Raw genomic sequence first — 20,170 nt, 5'->3', positions numbered from 1 at the left:
TGAGCCAAACCGGCCAGGGCAAATCTTTCTGTTTTCTTAAAATGTCATGAGCAGCTTTCTTATTGACAACTGAATCTGGAGAAATTGGTAAGACTATCCCATTTGATTTATTTATCAGAAAAGAAATATCCTGAATTTGGTTAGTACAAAATAGTGCTAGTAAAGATGTCATAAGTAATTATATGTTATTAATGACCATGATCCTCCATTAAATACTATAAAGATGAAAATGAGACAAGTGACCAGACAGGTTGTAAGTTCTGGACTGAATCTTGAAAGATCCAAATATCTAAGGAAGAGGACAATCCAACCGGAAGGAAAACCTGAGAGAAGTACACTGTGCTTAGAGGCTGGGCGGTGACCGGCTGAACTGAACTGAAGAGCTCACTTAGTGAAGTCGTGGGGGAGAAGGACAGACAAATAGGTCATGGCCAGAGCCAAGCTAAGGATAATTCGGGTTAAGACTTTTTAATGGAAAACCAATGGTATTTGAAACTGATGTAGGGCACTAAGTAGATTGAGGTAAAACCAGTTCAGCCTTAAACTGTGATGCCTGGACATTTGGTGGGCCTTGGTCTCTTGATCCAATGTTCGCCCTTCAAACGCCTCCCCGTTGATAGCGGCTGCTTCGAGAGGGTAGAAAAATCTAGCTTGGGCAACAGGAAAAGAGGTACTATTCAAACGGCAGCAGTATGAAAGTGATGAATGATTTTACCAGTGGAAAGTTGGGGAGTTTGGGGATTTATTTTTTCCCTTCCCTTCTCTCCACTCCTTCCCTCCCTCTTTTTCGTTCTTTTCCCTTTAAAATTATTTCAAGGGCAAAACTTAGCACCTCTCACCATCGTGTCACTAGTAATCACAAGGTAGACTTGACCAACAAATGCCCTTTGGATTTCTTTAGTTTGGTAAGTAGAATTGTTTCCTAAAAGAAAATAGCATTAAAAAATCAAGGATTTAGGACTCCTGGATCCCAAAAGAAACGAATTGTGTGGAAATGCCAATTTCAAACAGAACATGGCATAGATATTGTATTTTTGCTGAGAGAAGTCATTACCATAACGTAAACTACCCCCTTGATTTCATATCATTACATAAATACTTTTTTAAATGAATAGGTTTTCCTTAAACCATGTAATAAAACAGCATAATATGATGTTTACACACAATTTTATAAACCTGCCAATATTAGGAGAGTTTTAAAACTTCAAAAATGCATCTTATAAAGGAACCAAGATGGCGGCAAAGTTAAACAACTAATCTGCTGCCTCGAACAACAGTTTCAAAAATACAACTGAAAGACAAAACATCTACCACCCAGAACCATGGGAAAGCTGGCTGAGTGGTAGATTTACAACTAAGGAGAGAAAGGAGCACAAACGCTGAAAAGCTGAGTGAGGTACGGAGGTGCGAATTGGGCTGGAGGCAGGCGACTGGACGCGCAACTTTTCTTCAACCTGCAGGGAGACAAGCTCCCAATCACTCTGAAATCCAGTTTTTGGGGACACGCGGGGGACCCAGACACCTATGGGGAGAAGCTGGACTCTCGGCCATCGGGTCAGAAAGTGAGAGTGACTTTCTTGCAGAGGTGCGCCCAGCAATCAGTGTTTACTGTGCTGGAGCGTGGGACGTGGGGACTTGGAAACGCGGAAAGGCAGAGACGGCTGATGGCAGCCATCGCCGTTGGCCACGCCCCAGCCTAGTGACGCCCTGAGACCCTGCCCCGCCCTGAGGCCTCGCCCTGCACATTCTACAAACCCGCCCAGGCTCCACACAGCGGCTTTTGCATATAAATGGCCTGTTCTGTGACAGCTTAACCAAATTAACTGCAGCTCCAGTCAGACTGCTCCAAAACCACCCAAGCAAAGGAGGAGAAAACTAGTTCTTGCTGTAGCTCCTGCTGGGGGACACACAGTACACAAGGGTACACCAAGAGTGTCCTCCTCAGGTAACTGGGAGGCTGACCCGTTGAACCAATAGGACACCTAGTACACAAAGCTACCCTACCAACTCAGGGAAGCAGCGAAAATGATGAGGCAAGGAAACAGATCACAAACCAAAGAAATGGAGGAGAACAAGCGACTGGACATAGAGTTCAAAACCACGATTATAAGGTTTTTCAAGAATTTCATGGAAAAAGGCTGATAAATTTAATGAGACCCTTGAGGATATGAAAAAGGACCAACTAAAAATTAAACATACACTGACTGAAATAAAAAATATTATACAGAGACCCAACAGCAGACTAGAGGATCGCAAGAATCAACTCAAAGATTTGGAATACAAAGAGGCCAAGGACACTCCTCCAGAGAAGCAAGAACAGAAGAGAATTCAGAAAGTTGAAGATAGTGTAAGAAGCCTCTGGGACAACTTCAAGTGAACCAACATCAGAATTATGGGGGTACCAGAAGAAGAGAGAGAGCAAGATACTGAAAACCTATTTGAAGAAATAATGAACGAAAACTTCCCCCACCTGATGAAAGAAATAGACTTACAAGTCCAGGAAGCACACAGAACCCCAAACAAAAGGAATCCAAAGAGGACCACACCAAGACACATCATAATTCAAATGCCAAGGGCAAAAGACAAAGGGAGAATCTTACAAGCAGCAAGAGAAAAACAGTTACCTACAAGGGAGCACCCATACAATTGTCAGCTGACTTCTCAACAGAAACTATGTAGGCCAGATGGGAGTGGCAAGAAATATTCAAAGTGATGAATAGCAGGAACCTGCAACCAAGACTACTCTACCCAGCAAAGTTATCATTCAGAATTGAAGAGCAGATAAAGAGCTTCACAGATAAGAAAAAGCTAAAGGAGTTCATCACCACCAAACCAGTATTTTATGAAATGCTGAAAGGTATTCTTTAAAAAGAGGAAAAAGAAGAAGAAAGATAAAAATTATGAATAACAAATACATATCTATCAACAAATGAATCTAAAAGTCAAGAGAATTAAAAATCTGAGGAACAGAATAAACTGGTGAACATAATAGAATCAGAGGCATAGAATGGGAGTGGATTGATAATTCTCAGGGGGAAAGGGGTGTCTGTGTGGGGAGTACGGGAAGAGACTGGACAAAAATCATACACCTATGGATAAGGACAGCGGTGGGGGGAGGGGGAGAGGTAAGGGCAGAGGGTGGGGTGGGAACCGGGTGGTGGAGAGATATGGGGGGAAAAAAGGAGAAACAATTATAATCTGAACAATAAAGATTTATTTTTAAAAAATGCATCTTATTTCCTCTCAATTTCTGGTCTTTAAGGACAAACTACCTGTCAAGAGTCTTGACTGGGTCAAACAGTGCTTGGCGTATCTTTTCTTCGGTTGTTTTTTTCAGCATGGAGACTAGGCTGGCAATGTGAACTTGAGAACTGTTGCTCTCTGTGTGCCTGGATAAACAATTTAAGGTTTCTGGTAGGACCAGGAACTTTAATTATTAAACTACCTTTAAGTTGGTCATCTCCTCATTAAAATTCAAAACAACTTATCTGCAGTGTGGGTGTTTTTCATGATTTGGCACACATAGTAGACACGCAGCGTAGCCAAGATGTTTTTCATGTTGAGCAAAAACTGTAACAGATGGAGGTGGTGATTATAAAGCACTTATTTAAAATGTTAGCAGTGAATCAATGCAGTTTGAGGCCAAGTCAGTAATCCATACTAAGGGAGCCTAAGTAGTTGAAGAGAACTGATTTTAAATGGCTCTCCCAGTCTGTTATCCTAGCCCGGGCCCTAGAGAATTTTTCTTAGAGAGTAAGTCTTTTAAAAGCCTCTGTAAGTCATGGCAGTATATTAGTATTTTCTCTGTGGGGTTGATTGACTGGCCTTTGAAGAGCTGGGGAAAACTCGCTGGTTTATGTTGAATTCTACGATGCAGAGACCAGCTATAAGTGGTATTTTGGGATTTTCTGTGTGTAAGAACTTAAATATGTAATTGTTTCCATCTTTCCTGCACAAATACTTTTATACAAATTGCTTCACAAATTGATAAAACTTTTAATAATTTTCCCTGAAGAAATGTTGAAGCTGTTAGAATTAGAGTGTATGTTGAAAGGTTTGTTGGGACTACTTTTCCATACTGTACAGCTTAGGTTTTTAACAAAGAAAAAAATCATGATTTTCCTTTTCTTGTTTGTTTACAGATTAGTCAGGCAAGAAAATGTCTCGATATTTCAAAATACAGCAACCTACAAACTAAATTCTTATCTACCATTTTACTAAAAGACACCTTTTTCTATTATTTGTGTAGATATTAAGTGCAGTTCTTGTCTCCCAGTGTTAATATAAAAGGGAGAGGAGGGGAATGAACTATAGTAATCCTTGAATTCTGCATTTAAAATCTTTTTTGTGAGTCAGCACAGAATCATGTGTTTTCAGAATAAAACAGGGCCCTCAGCCTGTTACTATGTGTGCTATCAGTGCCGTGGGCAGCATTACATCAGCCATACCTAACTTAATGAAGGTAAAACTCCGCCCCCCAGAACCCTCTGAGTTTTGTTAGCTCTAACAGTGCTAATGTGTGTGCAACAGAGTAACTGTGGGGAGTACCGGTGTCCACTAGGACAGCTTGAGTGTGGCTCTGAGCTATTGCTATGCTGCTTATTACATTTTCTCATGGGATCTGCTCAGGTGCCTTGGAGGCAGGTAGTGTCACCGCTTTGTAGCTGGGAAAAGCAAAGTGTAGAGAATGGTCATTTGCACACTGTACATATAGTTCATTGTTGATGAAAATGGAGTTTGAACCCCTGTGTTCATCCTCTTGTGTCCTGTGCTCCTAATGGGTGTGAGACCTAAACCTTCGACCTCTAGCTTTTTCTTTTTCTTTTTTTTTCTTTTTTTAACTATATGGAAAGTTTCTATTTGGTATTGGTGTAGATGGGAATTTGCATTGGCTTTAGAACAGTCTCAGGTTGGAGTGCGGGACAGGGGCAGGAGCGATGAATGTTACCAGAATCACATACTATAGACAAGTAGACATGTGGAATGCTCTGAGCCAGCCGTCACCAACCGGTGGTCCATGAGGTCTGAAAGGTTGGCGACCGCTGCTCTGAGCTGTCCCTGGTGAAGACAGTTTTATTTCTGGGAGTGTCTTTTTCCCCAGAGAGTAGTGATGGGAAGTCCGCATTGTAGGGGTTCCTGAAGCCTCACTGTGTTATTTTCTGCTTCCCTCTGTATTTTGGGGCTGTGAAAAACTCGTTCTTCATCGAAACTTCTCTCTTCCTCCTTTCGTAATCTCATCTCTTGATCAGTCTGCTTCCGTTAAACCAAAGTGTTTTGTGTGGTTTCAAAGTCATAACTTGAGGGAAAATGCAGGTTGGAATAGAACATGCAGATGTGGGTAATAGCTAAAAACATTCCTTGGAATTTTCAAAAACTGAATGAAAATTGGTTGTTGAACTCGGCCGTTTGTTTGTTTAAGAGGCACTGACGGAGCACACGGTAAGCTGCCTGCCTTCTGTCGTGGGGAAATGGTGGCAGGAGCAGCTTCCTCATTCTCAGAACTCTAACCGGCTTTAAAAATTGCTGGTGAGGGATGTGAGCGTTCATCTAAAACCAGAGCCAATTACACAGTCTCTGTAGGTCGGTGCCGACTCGTCCACATACAGTTCTGGTTCCTTTCTCTGCTCCACAGCAGACTCATTTCTGTTAATTTGTGTCCTTTGCTGTTTTAAACGTGAATAAAACTTACTTTTTAAAATATCTTTTAAATTATGCCATCCTAACTGCAAGGCTTGCATGTGAAAGCTGATGTACCAGTGGAGCGGGTGGGTGGACAGACCTGTCCCTGAGTCCCAGGGTGGCGTGCAGTTAGCAGGGACACCTGTTTTTTTCTTTTTTAATCTTTATTGTTGAAAGTATTACAGATGTCTCCCTTTTTCTCCCATTGACCTGGTTCATAGGTCAATGCTCAACCACTGAGTCACACTGGCTAGGCTTTTTTTTTTTTTAATAAACAGATTAATTCCATATTTTCCTGCCTTCTTGGGGGAGAAAAGCATACTAAACACCAAGTAATAATTTTTTTCTTTATTTAATAAGGTATTACATATGTGTTCTTATCTCCCCCTCCCCCCAATAATTTTTTTTAATATATTTTTTTGGGTGTGAAGAGAGCAGAGCGCCTGAAGAATGGCTCCTCTGTGAATAACACATCCAACAGCAACTTGGGCTTATTCTTCACAGGTGGCAGGATACTATGACTTTCCTGTGACATTACGCCCGATACATGAAAAATATTTTTTTAATTTATTTCAGAGAGAAAGGAGAGAGAGATAGAAACATCAGTGATGAGAGAGAATCATTGATCTGCTGCCTCCTGCACGCCCCACACTGGGGATCAAGCCCCCAACCCGGGCATGTGCCCTGACTGGAAATTGAACTGTGACCTCCTGGTTCATAGGTCGACAGTCAACCACTGAGCCAGGCCCAAGTAATAATTTTGTTCTGCAGAAAATCACAGTTCTGAATTTGTGCCAAGTCTGGGAATTGCCCTGGAGAGAGAGAGAGAGAGAGAGAGAGAGAGTGTGTGTGTGTGTGTGTGTGTGTGTGTGTGTGTGTGTGTGTTTTAATTGGGGGGAGCACTTTTTAGGGGCAGGTTTGCCTCTTAGTAAAGATGATAAGAAGAATGTGTTGCTGTATGAACATCTGCCATAAAACAGTTGTCCTTAAATTAAAAGTAACCTTTTTCGTGTGATTACCTTATTCTGTTTTGATGTCCAAATGGGTCATAATCACCTCCTGACTCTCCTCTGTCTTTCAAGAAATCTTTAGAGTAAGTATATATCTCACCGTTTCAGGAATTTTAAAGACATTTTGAAAAACTTGTTCATAAGCTTGAAGTTTATTATTATTATTATAAAATAATCTATACTAATAAAAGAGAAAGATGCAAATTGACTGTACCTTCACGATGCCCACCAGCCAATCAGGAGTGAGTATGCAGATTAACCCAACAAATATGGTGGGTTAATTTGCATATGCAGGCACCATGCAGCTGGGGACAGGGAGGGAGGCAGGCATTCTGCACCGCCCCAGCAGCTCCGGGCCTCTGGGCAGTGTGGGAAGGCGGAAAGGCAGCTCTGGCCGGAGCGAAGGCGGTGACAGCAGCCAGGGGAAGGAAGGCCCATTCTTGCAAGTATCTTAGTGCATCAGGCCTCTAGTGCTTTATAAAATGCTAGACCACAGTTTTTCTCAACCCCTTCTTTTTGGTAGATAAAATCTTGGCTTTAAGCAGCTTTTAAAATGGCACCTTTGCTCTCATGCTGTTGAGTAGGCTGTGACGTGTGTGGGGTGTCAGCTGCCTCCCGAGGTCACAGCATTTTATGTGACACTGGTGGATCAGCCTTACTGCTCAGACATGCCAGTGTCCTCGTAGCAGGGAGCGCCTTGAAGATGCTCCCAAACCATCATCTTCCGTGTGCACTTTGTAATTGTCTAGAACAGAACAACTCTGCTGGCTACAGCACAAAAATTAGGAATTTTTTTGACATAATAGTTTGTATCATCATAGTACTTAATAAAATTAAAAAAAAATTTTTTTTTGAGGGAAAAGCAATGATAAAAAGAAACACATTTTCACCACGGAAGCTGATGGGTTTACCAGTAGCTGATTTTTTTTCTGAACTCTCAAATTCACACTGGCAGAATTTGCCACTTTATCTTGCACACTTCAACTCAGTCGCCTACAGGCAGGGCCAAAGGTCAACCAGCATCAGTGTTGTAAAACTCCTTAGGGCATAACTTCCCGTTCTGAGAGAATGGTCTGGGAGGCTCATTTAATGCTGGGCTATTTGCTGGTTAGCTTTCAGTCTTATCTAAAGTCCTGTCTCACTCTGAAATGCCAACACATACACATCATACTCTCTGAAGCAATCTAGGTTCTAATTTGGCAATGAGTACAGCATTGTTCAGCACCTTGAATAAACCATTTGTAAAGAATTTTACCAGCTTCCTTTTAGAACTTCGCTGGATAGTGTGCATTGACTACCACTTACTAGTCCATCAGCATTTCCCTGGGTTCACCATTTTGGAGTTTGGCTCACATTTCTATTTTCTCCTTTAAGTTACCAACTTTTAAAAAATGCCTTTTGCCTTTCGCTGTTTGTTAGAAATCTAGAATTCAAAGGATGGCCTTGATTCTATACCTAGATCTCTACCTAGATCTGTCCTGTAACTTACACTACTCTACAGATTACAGAATCATGGTCTAGCCCAGTGGTCGGCAAACCGCGGCTCGCGAGCCACATGCGGCTCTTCAGCCCCTTGAGTGTGGCTCTTCCACAAAATATCACATGCGGGCGCGCACGTACAGTGCGATTGAAGGAGTACCCTGATTAAATTAATAACAAACTATATAGTTTAAGTTTAAAAATTTTGGCTCTCGAAAGAAATTTCAATCGTTGTACTGTTGATATTTGGCTCTGTTGACTAATGAGTTTGCCGACCACTGGGCTAGCCTGTCCGTGTAACTCACAGGGAGCAGGACTGGAGCGAACGCTCGTTTGGGATCTGAAAATCTACCTGAGTCACTAGCTGGAAACCTTCAGTAGTCAGGGCCCATTTCCGAGTCTGTGTTCACTCAGTAGAATGCAGTATCAGTGTTTGCTGTTTTCCAGAATCTTCACTCCCAAACTAATCTGGTACTTTTCCCCATCACCCCCCTTCTGCTGTTCTCCTGAAGGTTTAATGTTAGATGCTTGGGAGTCTGAACTCTCATTTCCAGGGACAATTTCTTTTTCTTATTAGCTATCAGGGTTGACATAGTGCTTGAAATTTCAAGAAGTTTTTCTTGCATCCATGTACCTGATAATACTTCAAATAACACCTTTTACAAACAAACCTAAACAGCAACTTAATTGTCTTAGTGGCTACCCTTTTAAGAGTGAAAAGGACATGATTGATTGTTTTTTTCTTGTCTTATTTCTTTTTAGGTTTTGAATGAAGAATGTGATCAGAACTGGTACAAGGCAGAACTCAATGGGAAAGATGGCTTCATTCCCAAGAATTACATAGAAATGAAACCACATCCGTAAGTTGGCCCCTACTGTCCCCCAAGGGTCAGACCTGCTTGCTTGTTTCCAGTAATGTTTTTAAACTGAAATACATGTTATACTTTTATTCAGTCTTCCCAAGGAATTAACAAAGCATGTTGATTTTGCATATTCATGTTAATAATAGTATACAATGATAGCATAACAGTCAATAATAGTGTATGTTTCAGATTAATAGTATTTGCGGGTGATCTTTCAATAATGAAACAATTGTTCCATTTAAAACAATAGTTTATATACTATTATGTAATAATAGTCTATATGTTTTTATTAATAATAGCTATCAGTGATCTTTAAGTAATAAAAGTTATGCAGGTCCATAATTATTTTTCTATGAAACCCTTAGGGCCAGATGTTTCATAGTTCTGTATTTTTGTTTTTTAGTTTTAGAAAGGGTACTAATCACAGGGTTTTATATTGATATGTTTGATTTTCCTATGAGACCATATCTTAATAATCTTTGTATCCTCAGAGCACAATGCTCGGCATATAATGGGTTCTCAATAAATGTTTATTGTACTCACTGCCCTTGCTCTCCACTTAATGTTCCCATTTCAGAGAAATGGAAATGTTCTCTTGCTCCAAGCTGCTGAGAGCAGTGAACTTTTTTCTTTCTTTTTTTTTTCTAGAGCTCCTCCTGTTCATAATGATCTGTGACACAGTGGGACCCTGGGAGCCCTTACAGTCACTGTCCTCCCGCCCTCACCGACCACTCTGTCATTGGCCCTGCTCCTACCCCTAAAGCAGTCTTTTCGCGCTTAGTGTGTCAGGGGAACTGAGACATGGAGTTCTTTCTGTCTGCTTGGTGCAGTACCAGTGATAAGACTTTTAGATGACTTGACCCACTTGGAGTATCAGCCCATTTGTCCCCTCCCCCATTGTTACTGCTCTGATGTGTACCAGCATTTCTCTTCCTTCAAGTACTAGAGCAAGATATTAACCACACCATATCTTACACAGAGCCTACATCATCATCTAACATAGTCTTCATCATGTTACACAGAGCTTACGTCATCTTACACAGAGCTTACAGTGTCATAGAATGAGAAGGGACCTTCAAGATTGTCTAGTTCATTCCTCTTTATCCTACAAATCAGGAACACTTGTAGTATTTTTATTTCACTGCTAGTAATTTATGAATATAGTTCTCACTATAAAAGACTCATAATGTAGAAAACTGTAGAGCAATGTATGAGTTCCTCCCCATAAACATACCCTTTTCAGAGGTAACCACCACTTAATAATTAAATGTGGGCCAAATGCTATCTTATGAACTGAATCTGTTCTAAAAAGATTATTCACTTTCTGTAAAATGAAACAAATGATGCAGGAGCTTCGCCATAAAGCTATCTGTTGGTCATGCCTTGGTCAATGACTCTTACAGTTCTTACTATGTGGCAGAGACTGTGCTAGGTGCTGGGAAATGAGGTGCAATAGTTACATTATGGTCGAATGCAATTTCCATGTCGTTAATATGAAGCTCTTTGAGAGGTCACATCCAGAAAGCCTGAGCCTGGAGAGAAGGTGGGGTTCCCCTGCGGTTGGGAATGGGAAGACACCTTTATCTACAGACATTTCTGTAATGAAGAGATTGTGAGGCACTCAAACCTCTTTTACTTCAGAAGCCAGGCACCTTATAATGGCTCAATAGGAGTTTCATTGAATGATTTACAAGGTGAAAACCATTCTAATTTATAAACTTTTTATTCTAGTTTTTGCTTGGAACTTGTACTATCTTATAACTATATGAGTTTGGCCTCTCACCACGCCACCGCCACCACCACCACCCCCAATTTTTTGTTTTAGATTCCTTGGAGAATTTGTCTTCATTTATACTCCTGGGAAGTAGACTAAGCACTGCTTTGCATTCTTATAGCCACTTAGCGTCAGTATGTGCTTTGGGGGCTGTGTAGGCTTTTCATGGACAGACCATGGAATGCACTCGGGGAGCAGAGAGAAGCTGTTGGGTAGTGGTTACTGGGAGTGGGAGGGGCTCCTTGGATGGCAGTGCATCCTCCCTCCCTCCATCCATGGAAGCCAAATAATATGTGCACACCTTTTCATTCAGTCCTTCCTCGGAATAGGTCAAGGGCTGCCTAACCTTCTGTAAAAGGCAGATAATAAATATTGTAGGCTTTGTGGGCCACATGCAGTCTGTCACAACACATATTCCTCTTCTTTTGAATTTTTTAAAACAGCCTTTAAAATTTTTTTAAAAAACAGTCTTAGATTATGGGCCATACAAAAACTGGGCAGATTTAGGCCAAGGGCCATGGTTTGCTGACACCAGCGCTAAATCCAATGATAACAAAATCAACAAGTTCCTTTTCATTTTCATATTTCCAGGCTGAAAGGGAATTCAGCAGCACACCACACTGTAATTTTTGTGTTAAATAAAATGCCTGTGGCTCTAAATCCTTGTTTTCCTTTGGGATTGTTTCAGGTGACAGAGGCATTTGAAATCTAACTATTAAGAAAATATAAGAACCCTGGCCGGTGTGGCTCAGTTGGTTGGGTGTTGTCTCCTGCACCGCAAGGTTGCCATTTGGATTCCCAGTTAGGGCACATGCCCGGGTTGCGGGCTCAATCCCTGGTAGGGGGCATACAGGAGGCAGCTGAACAATGTTACACTGTCACATTGATGTTTCTCTCTCTCCCTCTCCTTTCCTCTCTAAAAATCAAGAAATATATTTTTAAAAAAGAAAAATAATAGGAAAGGCTACCTTTTTTGGAAAGTGGTTACTGACCCGATTGGTTGGCTAGCCTTTTAGGGAGAGTCACTCTCACACCTGGTTTCTCACAGTAAAGAACTTTGATTGAATAATTGATCAGGAAGCATCCAGCCCGGTCAGGTATGGTTCAGTGGTTGAGCGTTGACCTATGAACCAGGAGTTCACAGTTCAATTCCCAATCAGGGCACATGCTCAGGTTGTGGGCTTGACCCCCAGTGGGGGGTGTGCAGGAGGCAGCCAATCAATGGTTCTCTCTCATCATTGATGTTTCTCTCTCCTCCTCTCCCTTCCTCTCTGAAATTAATTTTTTTTAAAAGGAAGCATCCAGTACAGGTGCTCTTCACAGACTCTGGCTGAAAATCTACTCCAAGGTCTAAGTGGGTTGCTAAACAAGACCATGGCCGTGTACCTGTGCTGTGGTTGGTCTTACAGACATGTTTCATGTTACAGGGCTGCTCTGTGGCTGGATACCAATAAGTACAGTTAGTGTCCGTTTCAGCTGTGGGAGAGTACAAAGTACCAGGTCTCTCTCCCCTCTCCCTATTAAGAAAATATAAGAAGTGTGGCTCAGTTGGTTGGGTGTTCCTCTTCTTCACCCCACCCCGAAACCTTTAATTTTTGTTAGGAAGAGGGAAGTTTAAAATGGAGTATGACCTAATATAGCATTTGAGTTAACAAATTAAACACAGGCTATAAAGTGATTGTTGGCATTAGTGTTGGAAGATGAGCTGTAGATACTGGGGGTGGGTCCAACTATGTGCTTTCACATTAAATGCACATGGGTGGGAGCCTATGGGGTGCAGTAAAGAATTAAATTGCAAAATAAGCAGCCTCCTCCCATTAGCTTTCTCCTTTGCTATTTGTATTGTGGTATAAACCCATCTTTCTAAAAGTTTTTAAACAATTTTTAACATAGCCATGTAGTTACAAATGTCACCATTAAAAGAGGCTAATCAAATTTATAAACAGCATAAAATGCTATGGAAATGTAGGTTTATAGTATTTAAATGTTGTAACAGAGTGATAACATTCTTCATATAGTGTAATAGTCCTTACATTGTGGGACATCCTTGGCGAGGGTGAGGGGAAATGTGTGTGTGTGTGTGTGTGTGTGTGTGTGTACGCGCGCGCAGGACGTGCTTAGTAAAAATAGGAGCAGATACAAAAGAAATATTTAATAAAGTCTTCAACTAATTTTCTATTTTTCAATCCGTGTGCTTGTAACAGAGATATGTTTACTTTGTAAAAATTCCAATTAGTAGTGTACTTTACTTCACTAAAGTTTTTGTTGTTTATTGAAAATAAAATTGAGTTAATTTTAACTGGGGGCAAGAAAACCCTGCAGCCATATTTGTCTGTCTGTCTGTGCACCATCAGGGAAGGTCTAAAAACATACACATGTAACTGCCAACAGTTGAGGCCTCTGGGGAGTTTGAGCGAGGAGCCTTGCGTATTATTTTTACTGAATGCACATCTAGGGTGTTTTAATTTGTATTTATTACTTTTAAAAAGTGGGAAAGGAAAGAAAATGCCTGCTGCTGGGAAGATCTTGGGGGTTTAGGAGGAATGAGTGGCTGTTGAGTAACTTCACCCCACCCCAGGCAGATGCCTATGGTGCGAGCACATTGACAGTACCAGAGATTAAAATAGAAAACATTCCGATGATCTCAATACTATTAGCTCTCCTTTCATAACTGGAGCTCGTTCTATTTTATTAATATGTGATTTTTCTTATACGGCCTGACTTCCAGGCACTGGAGGACTTATCCTTGAATTATTCATAGAAGCAGGAAGATAGATTGTACCAGCCCCTGGCAGCTGGGCATTAGAGAAGCAAAATGAGAAAGACACAGTAGGTAGATTTAGGAATGTTTAAAGGTTACTAATGGCAACTTCTGAATGTAAATTCAGTGAATGTTGATTACTATGTAAGGAGTTCAATGAAGCAGACAGGTCTTTTTTAAAAATACATGTTTTTTTTTGATTTTTTATTTTTATTTTTATTTTTAGAAAGAGAGAGGAAAAGACAGGGATAGAGAAACAGAAACATTGATGAGAGAGAAACATCATCAATAGGTTGCCTCCTGCAATCCCCTCGCTAGGGATCGAGCCCGAAACCCAGGCATGTGCCCTGACCGGGAATTGAACCAGCAACCTCTTGGTTCCTGGGACAGCATTCAACCACTGAGCCACACGGCAGGGCAGACAGGTCTTTATTAGCTCTAAGAAACATGGCTGCTTTTTAAAAAATAATCATGACAATATATTAAAGACAACCTTGAAAAGAGAACATTGTTTTCGCAGTTTATCCATCTGAATTAGTATGGTTTTCCTGGGAAATACTTAGGCAGCTGTGACCTTAGCTTTTAAAGAGTGCTCTCCTCCTCTTCCTCCTGGTAAGTCACAGGCCAGTTGCTCACACAGTTTTCCGTGAATTCACCCTCTTTCTTGTCGCCAAGGTGAATTAGCATTGGGATCAAAAGAATCTAACTTGCTCCAAATGAAAAATCGACTTTTACAACTAGCTGCTTATGCACATGATAAATAAAGTATGATGTTCCTGATGGCTCCTAAAGGGTACACTTTGAGCAGGGTCAGCAGAGACTGGCTTTGAGCGGAAGGCCAACCTTAGTTACTAGCGGAGGCTGCCCTCTCACAGCCTGAACCTCTTCCCTTCGGGCTGTCACAAGAAGTAACCCTGTCTCCGGCCTCTGGGCCTTCCAGCTCTCCTACCCCCTTTTCCCCTGTAGCAAAGCTGCAGCCTTATCAGATGGCTGCAAGAAGGAGCCCGTCTCCCCGCTGTGCCTCAGTCAGCAGCCTGGACGGTCCACGGTGCCTTGCAATGAGTCAGTTGGGAGCCCAGGGGCTTTGGCCCCGGAGGCCCATTTTTAAGTGTCTACCTTTAAGGGAAGAGTGCCTTCTGAGTCACTTTCTGGAGAGCGGGGTCGGGTTAGGGTTAGGGTTAGGGTTAGGGGAAGGCGTTTGAAGGGAGATTGTCCATCTCTCAAAGGAGGGCCTGCCTGAAGGGCGTGATGGGGCATGTTGAGACTGAGCGTCAAGAGGGAGGCCCTTCCCCTGTCAAGGAGAGTTCTGGCACTCACATTTCGGAGGCTGCATATCCCATTTCTTTCTGGGGAAGCAGATGTTGACCGGCTTGCCTTCCTTCCTTAGGTGGTTTTTTGGCAAAATCCCCAGAGCCAAGGCAGAAGAAATGCTTAGCAAACAGCGGCATGACGGGGCCTTCCTTATCCGAGAGAGCGAGAGTGCTCCTGGGGACTTCTCCCTCTCCGTCAAGTAAGTACCTCCTGCGGTGGTCGCTGCATCCTCGTCTCCTGCCCACCTACGTTGTGAAGCCACAGGCCAGGTGTCTGATGACACGCACCAAAGGTTGCAAACTGGTGGTATCTTACAGCTCAGGAGATTTTACACTCAAATACTGATTCCTGGCCCCTCTTCAGAACGGGTTCTAGAGCACTGGGTTCAGCTCCCCCTGGACGCAGTCTAGTTGCTGAACAGCAGCAGCACTTTGGAAGCACGTGCTTGCCAGTCCTCCCTGATCCCCACCGCTCCCTCCTGTCTCCTCACACAGCCCTCTCCTCCTCCTCCCCGTCCTCCCCCTTTCCCCTGGGCTCCTGCAGCTCTAACGGCTGGCCATGGCCACGTCAGCTGCCCGTGTGAGCCTCCACCAGGTATCTAGCTGAAATCTCCCAGCACCAGCCAGGCCGTCACGTTAATTTAAAAGGTCACCACAAGGGGTTTGGGATTTGGTTTGTTGGTTTTTGCGTTCCCCGTGGTGAATTTAAATGTGGAAAGGAGCTGGTGAACGGGCTAGGGGAGGCAGGGAGTTTTATCACCCCGGAGTCACAGAGAATTTAAATTGGAACTTAGAGGATTCTAAGCAAATCAGCCCCACTTGGGACATAAGAATATGTAATCAAATTGTCATTTCTATTTGCATTTGATTCAGTCCTTTTCTAGTTAATAATATAGACTCACAGGAACCCTGCCCCTAAGAATCTTACAAACCAGTTCATTTATATGATAAAGAAGTGATTCGTTTTATTTTTTGTTAATCCTCACCTGAGGATATTTTTTCCATTGATTTTTAGAGAGAGAGGAAGGGAGGGGAAGAGACAGAGAGAAACATCCATGTGAGAGAGCTTCATGGATTGGTTTCCTCCCACACTTGTCCCAACCAGGGGCTGGGGATCGAGCCTGCAACCGAGGTACATGCCCTTGACCGGAATCGAATCCGGGACCCTTCGATCCACGGGCCGGTGCTCTGTCCACTGAGCCAAACCGGCGAGGGCGTAAAGATTTTTTTTCTGTTTCAAAAATTAAATTTCTTAAAATGAATATCTCGTTTCATTTTAAGACCAAATATCTGGCTAAAGTGTAGGTTTTTTGATATATAGATTTAAATTTAGAATTTTTTTTTCCTCAGTGAAGATAGGGGAGGTGATTTCAGGTGGCGTTTGCAGTACCTTACAGATATGTTTCCAGCATAATTTTTAGTCTCAACTGAAAAAGTCAAACTGGATTTAATTATAAGTTTTTCTCCTAACAATGGCTTTTTTTAGTAGACTTTATTTTTTAGAGCTGTTTTAGGTTCACAGCAGAGGTGAGTGGAAGGTACAGAGATTTCCCCTGCGCCCCCACACTCCCCACGCCCTCGTGCTTGACTAAGCACATGCAAATGAGGGCCTGGTGAAGAGCATCTCGAGACGCAAGTGTCCGTGTGCTGCTTCCTAATTCGTTTTTCATCCCTGTCCTCCTCACATGTGTCCTGGCCCGATGGTGAACAAACGGTAGCGGACAAGGAGTGCAGGCAGCCGGTAAACTCCCCGGGCTTCCCCGTGCAGGTAGCGCTCAGCCTGGTGCCGCTGATCACGGCACACGCTCCCTTTTATCAGATAAAAAGTGAAAGAGCCACGTGTTCACTGTTTTAGAAATAAGATTTGAAACCAATGTCGTTAACCTTCTTGATCAACACAAACACCTTCCCAGAGGAGGTGCAAGAATCCCGGTCTCCGGGACGTTTCTTTAGGTTCCAGACGTTGTGAGTCTGTGACGGGAAGCACTGCGGTCCTTTCAGAACCCAGCTCGCTGCACATGGAGTGCACTCTGTGGGGCCAGAAGTGGGGTTGAATATGTCCTTCCTCTAAAGCTTTCCCAGTCCTCTTTTCCCGCTTGAAACAGCAGTACTGCAGGTCCCTTCAGCATAACATTGATGAGATGTGGTTGAAACTTAACTTGCTTGTACAGTCCACCCGTGGTAAAATCGGGTTTGTTTCACGTCGTCTCCCTTAAAGTCACAGAACCTGCGGACGACAGTCAAGTGAGGACTTGGTTGGACTTACTGTACTGTTCCTGACACTGTGCATCTCCTCAGTGCCTTCCTGCGAGCTCGGTGCTGCCACCTTCTGGGTTGTTCAGTTTCTTTAGCTTTAAGACTGCGGGTCCAGAGGAGAGACTAGTTTCATTCATTCAACAAATCTTCTTAGATGCCTTTTGAGGGCTGGGCAGTGAGCGGGACAGGCAGAGCCGTCGTGGAGCTGCTGTGCTGGCCTTGTAGCGCTGTGATAGTGGGCCGTCCCGCTCCGTCAGCTCTTGCTGCTTCTGTGGGCCGGCGTACAAGGGAGCACTTCCCTTGACCGGGTGGTAGGGGAGCCTTTTCTGGGGGCAGGAGCACTGCCTGGACCTCTATTTGTTGTCCCAGTAGGTTATTTTGTTCTGAGACCCTTTCCCCATGAGTAGAACGAAAATCCCTGAATAGAACACATGACTTGCCCGGCTGGTGTGGTTCAGTGGTTGAGCATCAACCCAGGAACCAAGAGGTTGCCGGTTCGATTCCCAGTCAGGGCACATGCCCAGAATGCGGGCTCGATCCCCAGTGGGGGCCCTGCAGGAGGCAGCCCATGGATGACTTCCTCTCCCATCGATGTTTCCATCTCTCTCTCCCTCTCCCCTTTCTCTAAAAAATTACTATTAAAAAGGCAAAACACATGACTTCACCCAGGCACAGAGAACTATTGAACGTACGTCCGGTTTCTCCTCTGCATATGTCATTTCCTTTTCCACCTTTTATAAAAGTCTTTAAAATCACATAAGATTTTATTTACTTATTTTAACCACTTAAGATTTTAATTTTTCTTAATATTATAGTTATTCTTTTTTGCACTTGAAAATGGAATTAAATCACACGCCCTGCCTTAAATAGGCTGTTTCTTTCATTTGGTACTCTGTGGGGCATGCCGTCTTCAGAATTAGACCGGCGGACAGGGTTTCCTGCCTGGCGGGGGTTCCTCATGGCGTCACTGGGAGTCATCCGTCCTAATGCAGGGGCCTCGGGAGCTCTGTGAGCATCCTAACCCTCCAGCCAGGAGTCGTGCTGTGCAGCAGCCCTGCACCCCTTGGGCCCTGAGGAGTGTGGCCTCCTTGATGGGCAGGTGGCCTGGGCTTAACCAGGGCTGAGCCCCCTAACCTGGTCTCCTATATATTCCCTGCCTCCCCCCAGGTTTGGAAATGATGTGCAGCACTTTAAGGTGCTCCGAGATGGAGCTGGAAAGTATTTCCTCTGGGTGGTGAAGTTCAATTCTTTGAATGAGCTGGTAGATTATCACAGATCTACATCCGTCTCCAGAAACCAGCAGATATTCCTCCGGGACATAGAACAGGTGCCACAGGTAAGCCTCAGAGCAGTGAAAACAGCTCCTCAGGCCAGCAGGTGCCTCTTCAAAGGATTGCTGCTGGGGCGTCCACACTGGTTGTTCAGAGTGTTACCCTTCATTCATGCCAGAGATGTGAGTCTGAATCAGTAAAATGAAGTAGGTTTGCCTTCCCGGGGGCTGCTCCTCTGAGGCAGGGAGGCCCGTTGGCCACCTGCAGGCCTAGGAAGGAGGGTCTTTAACACACTCGCCACCACCCCCTCCCTGGGAGCAAATTGTGAGGGGAGTCCTCGCTGGGAGGGAGGGAGGGAGGCTCACTCTCCCTTCTCTCTTCCAAGTCCTGAAACCCTCCTCCTGTGCCGGCTGAGCACCACCTCATTCAGTCAAGCTCCGGGCTTTCTGACCCTATAAAACCGCCAGGGTTTTACTGGTGATAAGTGGGAGGAACTGAAGCACTTTCCAGTCCGGGGCTGTTAACCCAAACCTGAGGGCCCCTTCCCAAGTTCCTTCCCCTCCAAGCAGCACTTGCCCCTCTGCTTAATCAGATGGCACAGCCAGCCACCGAAGTGAGACCCGCCCTCATAGTTTCTGAGCATTGGTGAAAAGTCCCCGTCCCACATCAACTTAGAACATGTACGAATAAGGGGGAGGGGAGAAATGAGGGTTTACTTCGGGAAATGTAGAAAAGTTGGCACTCATCTGTGGCCCCCCCATAACCAGTCCCACTCGGGACTGGCCACGCTCAGGACGCAATGTGTGTGTTTCTCCCTGCCCCTCCTCTGCAGCAGCCGACGTACGTCCAAGCCCTCTTTGACTTTGACCCCCAGGAGGATGGAGAGCTGGGGTTCCGTCGGGGAGACTTTATCCACGTCATGGATAACTCAGACCCCAACTGGTGGAAAGGGGCTTGCCACGGGCAGACCGGCATGTTTCCCCGCAATTACGTCACCCCCGTGAACCGGAACGTCTAAGAATCAAGAAGAGATTATTTAAAGAAAGTGAAAAATTTAAACACATACAAATGAATTAAACCCGTGAGCTGCCTCTAACAGCAGCCTGAGCAGGAGCTCCGAACACCTGGCGGGGTCACCTGGTGACCCTCTCACTTTGGTTGGAACTTTGGGGGGTGGGAGGGGGAGTTGGACATAACAATGCCAAAACTTACCTATGAATTAAGAGAAAGAGTTTTTATTACAAGTTTTCACTGCTGCTCCTAGTTCTCCTCCTTTGTCCTTTTTCCTTTTTCTCTCTGTCCCTCAGTGCATGACGTTTAATGCCACGTATAGTCCTAGCTGATGCCAACAATAAAAGACAAGAAACCAAGTGGGCTGGTATTTTCTCTATGCAAAATGTCTGCTTTAGTCAGAATGACTGAAGGAACAGCCATTGCTGGGTTCTCCATAGACACGGGGGTGGCGGGCTTACTCTATAGTCTGCCAGAGGGGGCAGGTCGGGGACTCTGCCCTTCAGCCCCCACCATGTATTTTGTCAAAGTTGGAAATAGAGGGGCAGAAGGAAGGAGCGTTGCCCTTATGCCTTCCTGAGAAAGTTAACCTGCGAGCCTGTCTCTCTTTCCGACATTGCTTTCCCTCCCGATGGCACCGCTGAGCATGTTGTTTTCATAGTGCCTTTTTCCTTCCTTAAGGGTTGCTTATGAGGGATGTTTTGTTTGATTGGTTTTACAAGAAGTTAAAGACAGTCCAGAGCGTTTCAGCCCGTG

The 20,170-nt window shown here is 43.9% G+C and overlaps 1 protein-coding gene and 1 non-coding gene across 3 annotated transcripts in view; both read left to right on the top strand.

Moving 5' to 3' along the window:
• Positions 1-19,773, top strand: part of GRB2 (growth factor receptor bound protein 2) — a 59,198-nt gene extending 39,425 nt beyond the window's left edge. The window contains exons 3-6 of one of the 2 annotated variants that reach the window (XM_028130598.2): positions 8,931-9,028; positions 14,954-15,076; positions 18,300-18,468; positions 19,239-19,773. In XM_028130598.2, the coding sequence (XP_027986399.1) occupies positions 8,931-9,028; positions 14,954-15,076; positions 18,300-18,468; positions 19,239-19,421 (573 nt within the window). In that variant the 3' untranslated portion in view covers positions 19,422-19,773. Of the gene's footprint in view, positions 1-8,930; positions 9,029-14,953; positions 15,077-18,299; positions 18,469-19,235 lie in introns of both variants that reach the window. The other variant, XM_008155063.3, reaches the window with a different exon arrangement.
• On the top strand, positions 6,100-6,228 carry LOC114227633 (small nucleolar RNA SNORA11). The gene has a single exon (XR_003613717.2). It is a non-coding gene; the product is annotated as a small nucleolar RNA SNORA11 (small nucleolar RNA).
• Positions 19,774-20,170: the final 397 nt, after the last annotated feature.

The sequence above is a fragment of the Eptesicus fuscus genome, chromosome 20 (assembly GCF_027574615.1).
Source record: "Eptesicus fuscus isolate TK198812 chromosome 20, DD_ASM_mEF_20220401, whole genome shotgun sequence".
In the NCBI taxonomy this organism is placed as follows: domain Eukaryota; kingdom Metazoa; phylum Chordata; class Mammalia; order Chiroptera; family Vespertilionidae; genus Eptesicus; species Eptesicus fuscus.
Note: the sequence above shows the minus strand (reverse complement) of the source record. Positions and strands in the feature narration are given on the sequence as shown.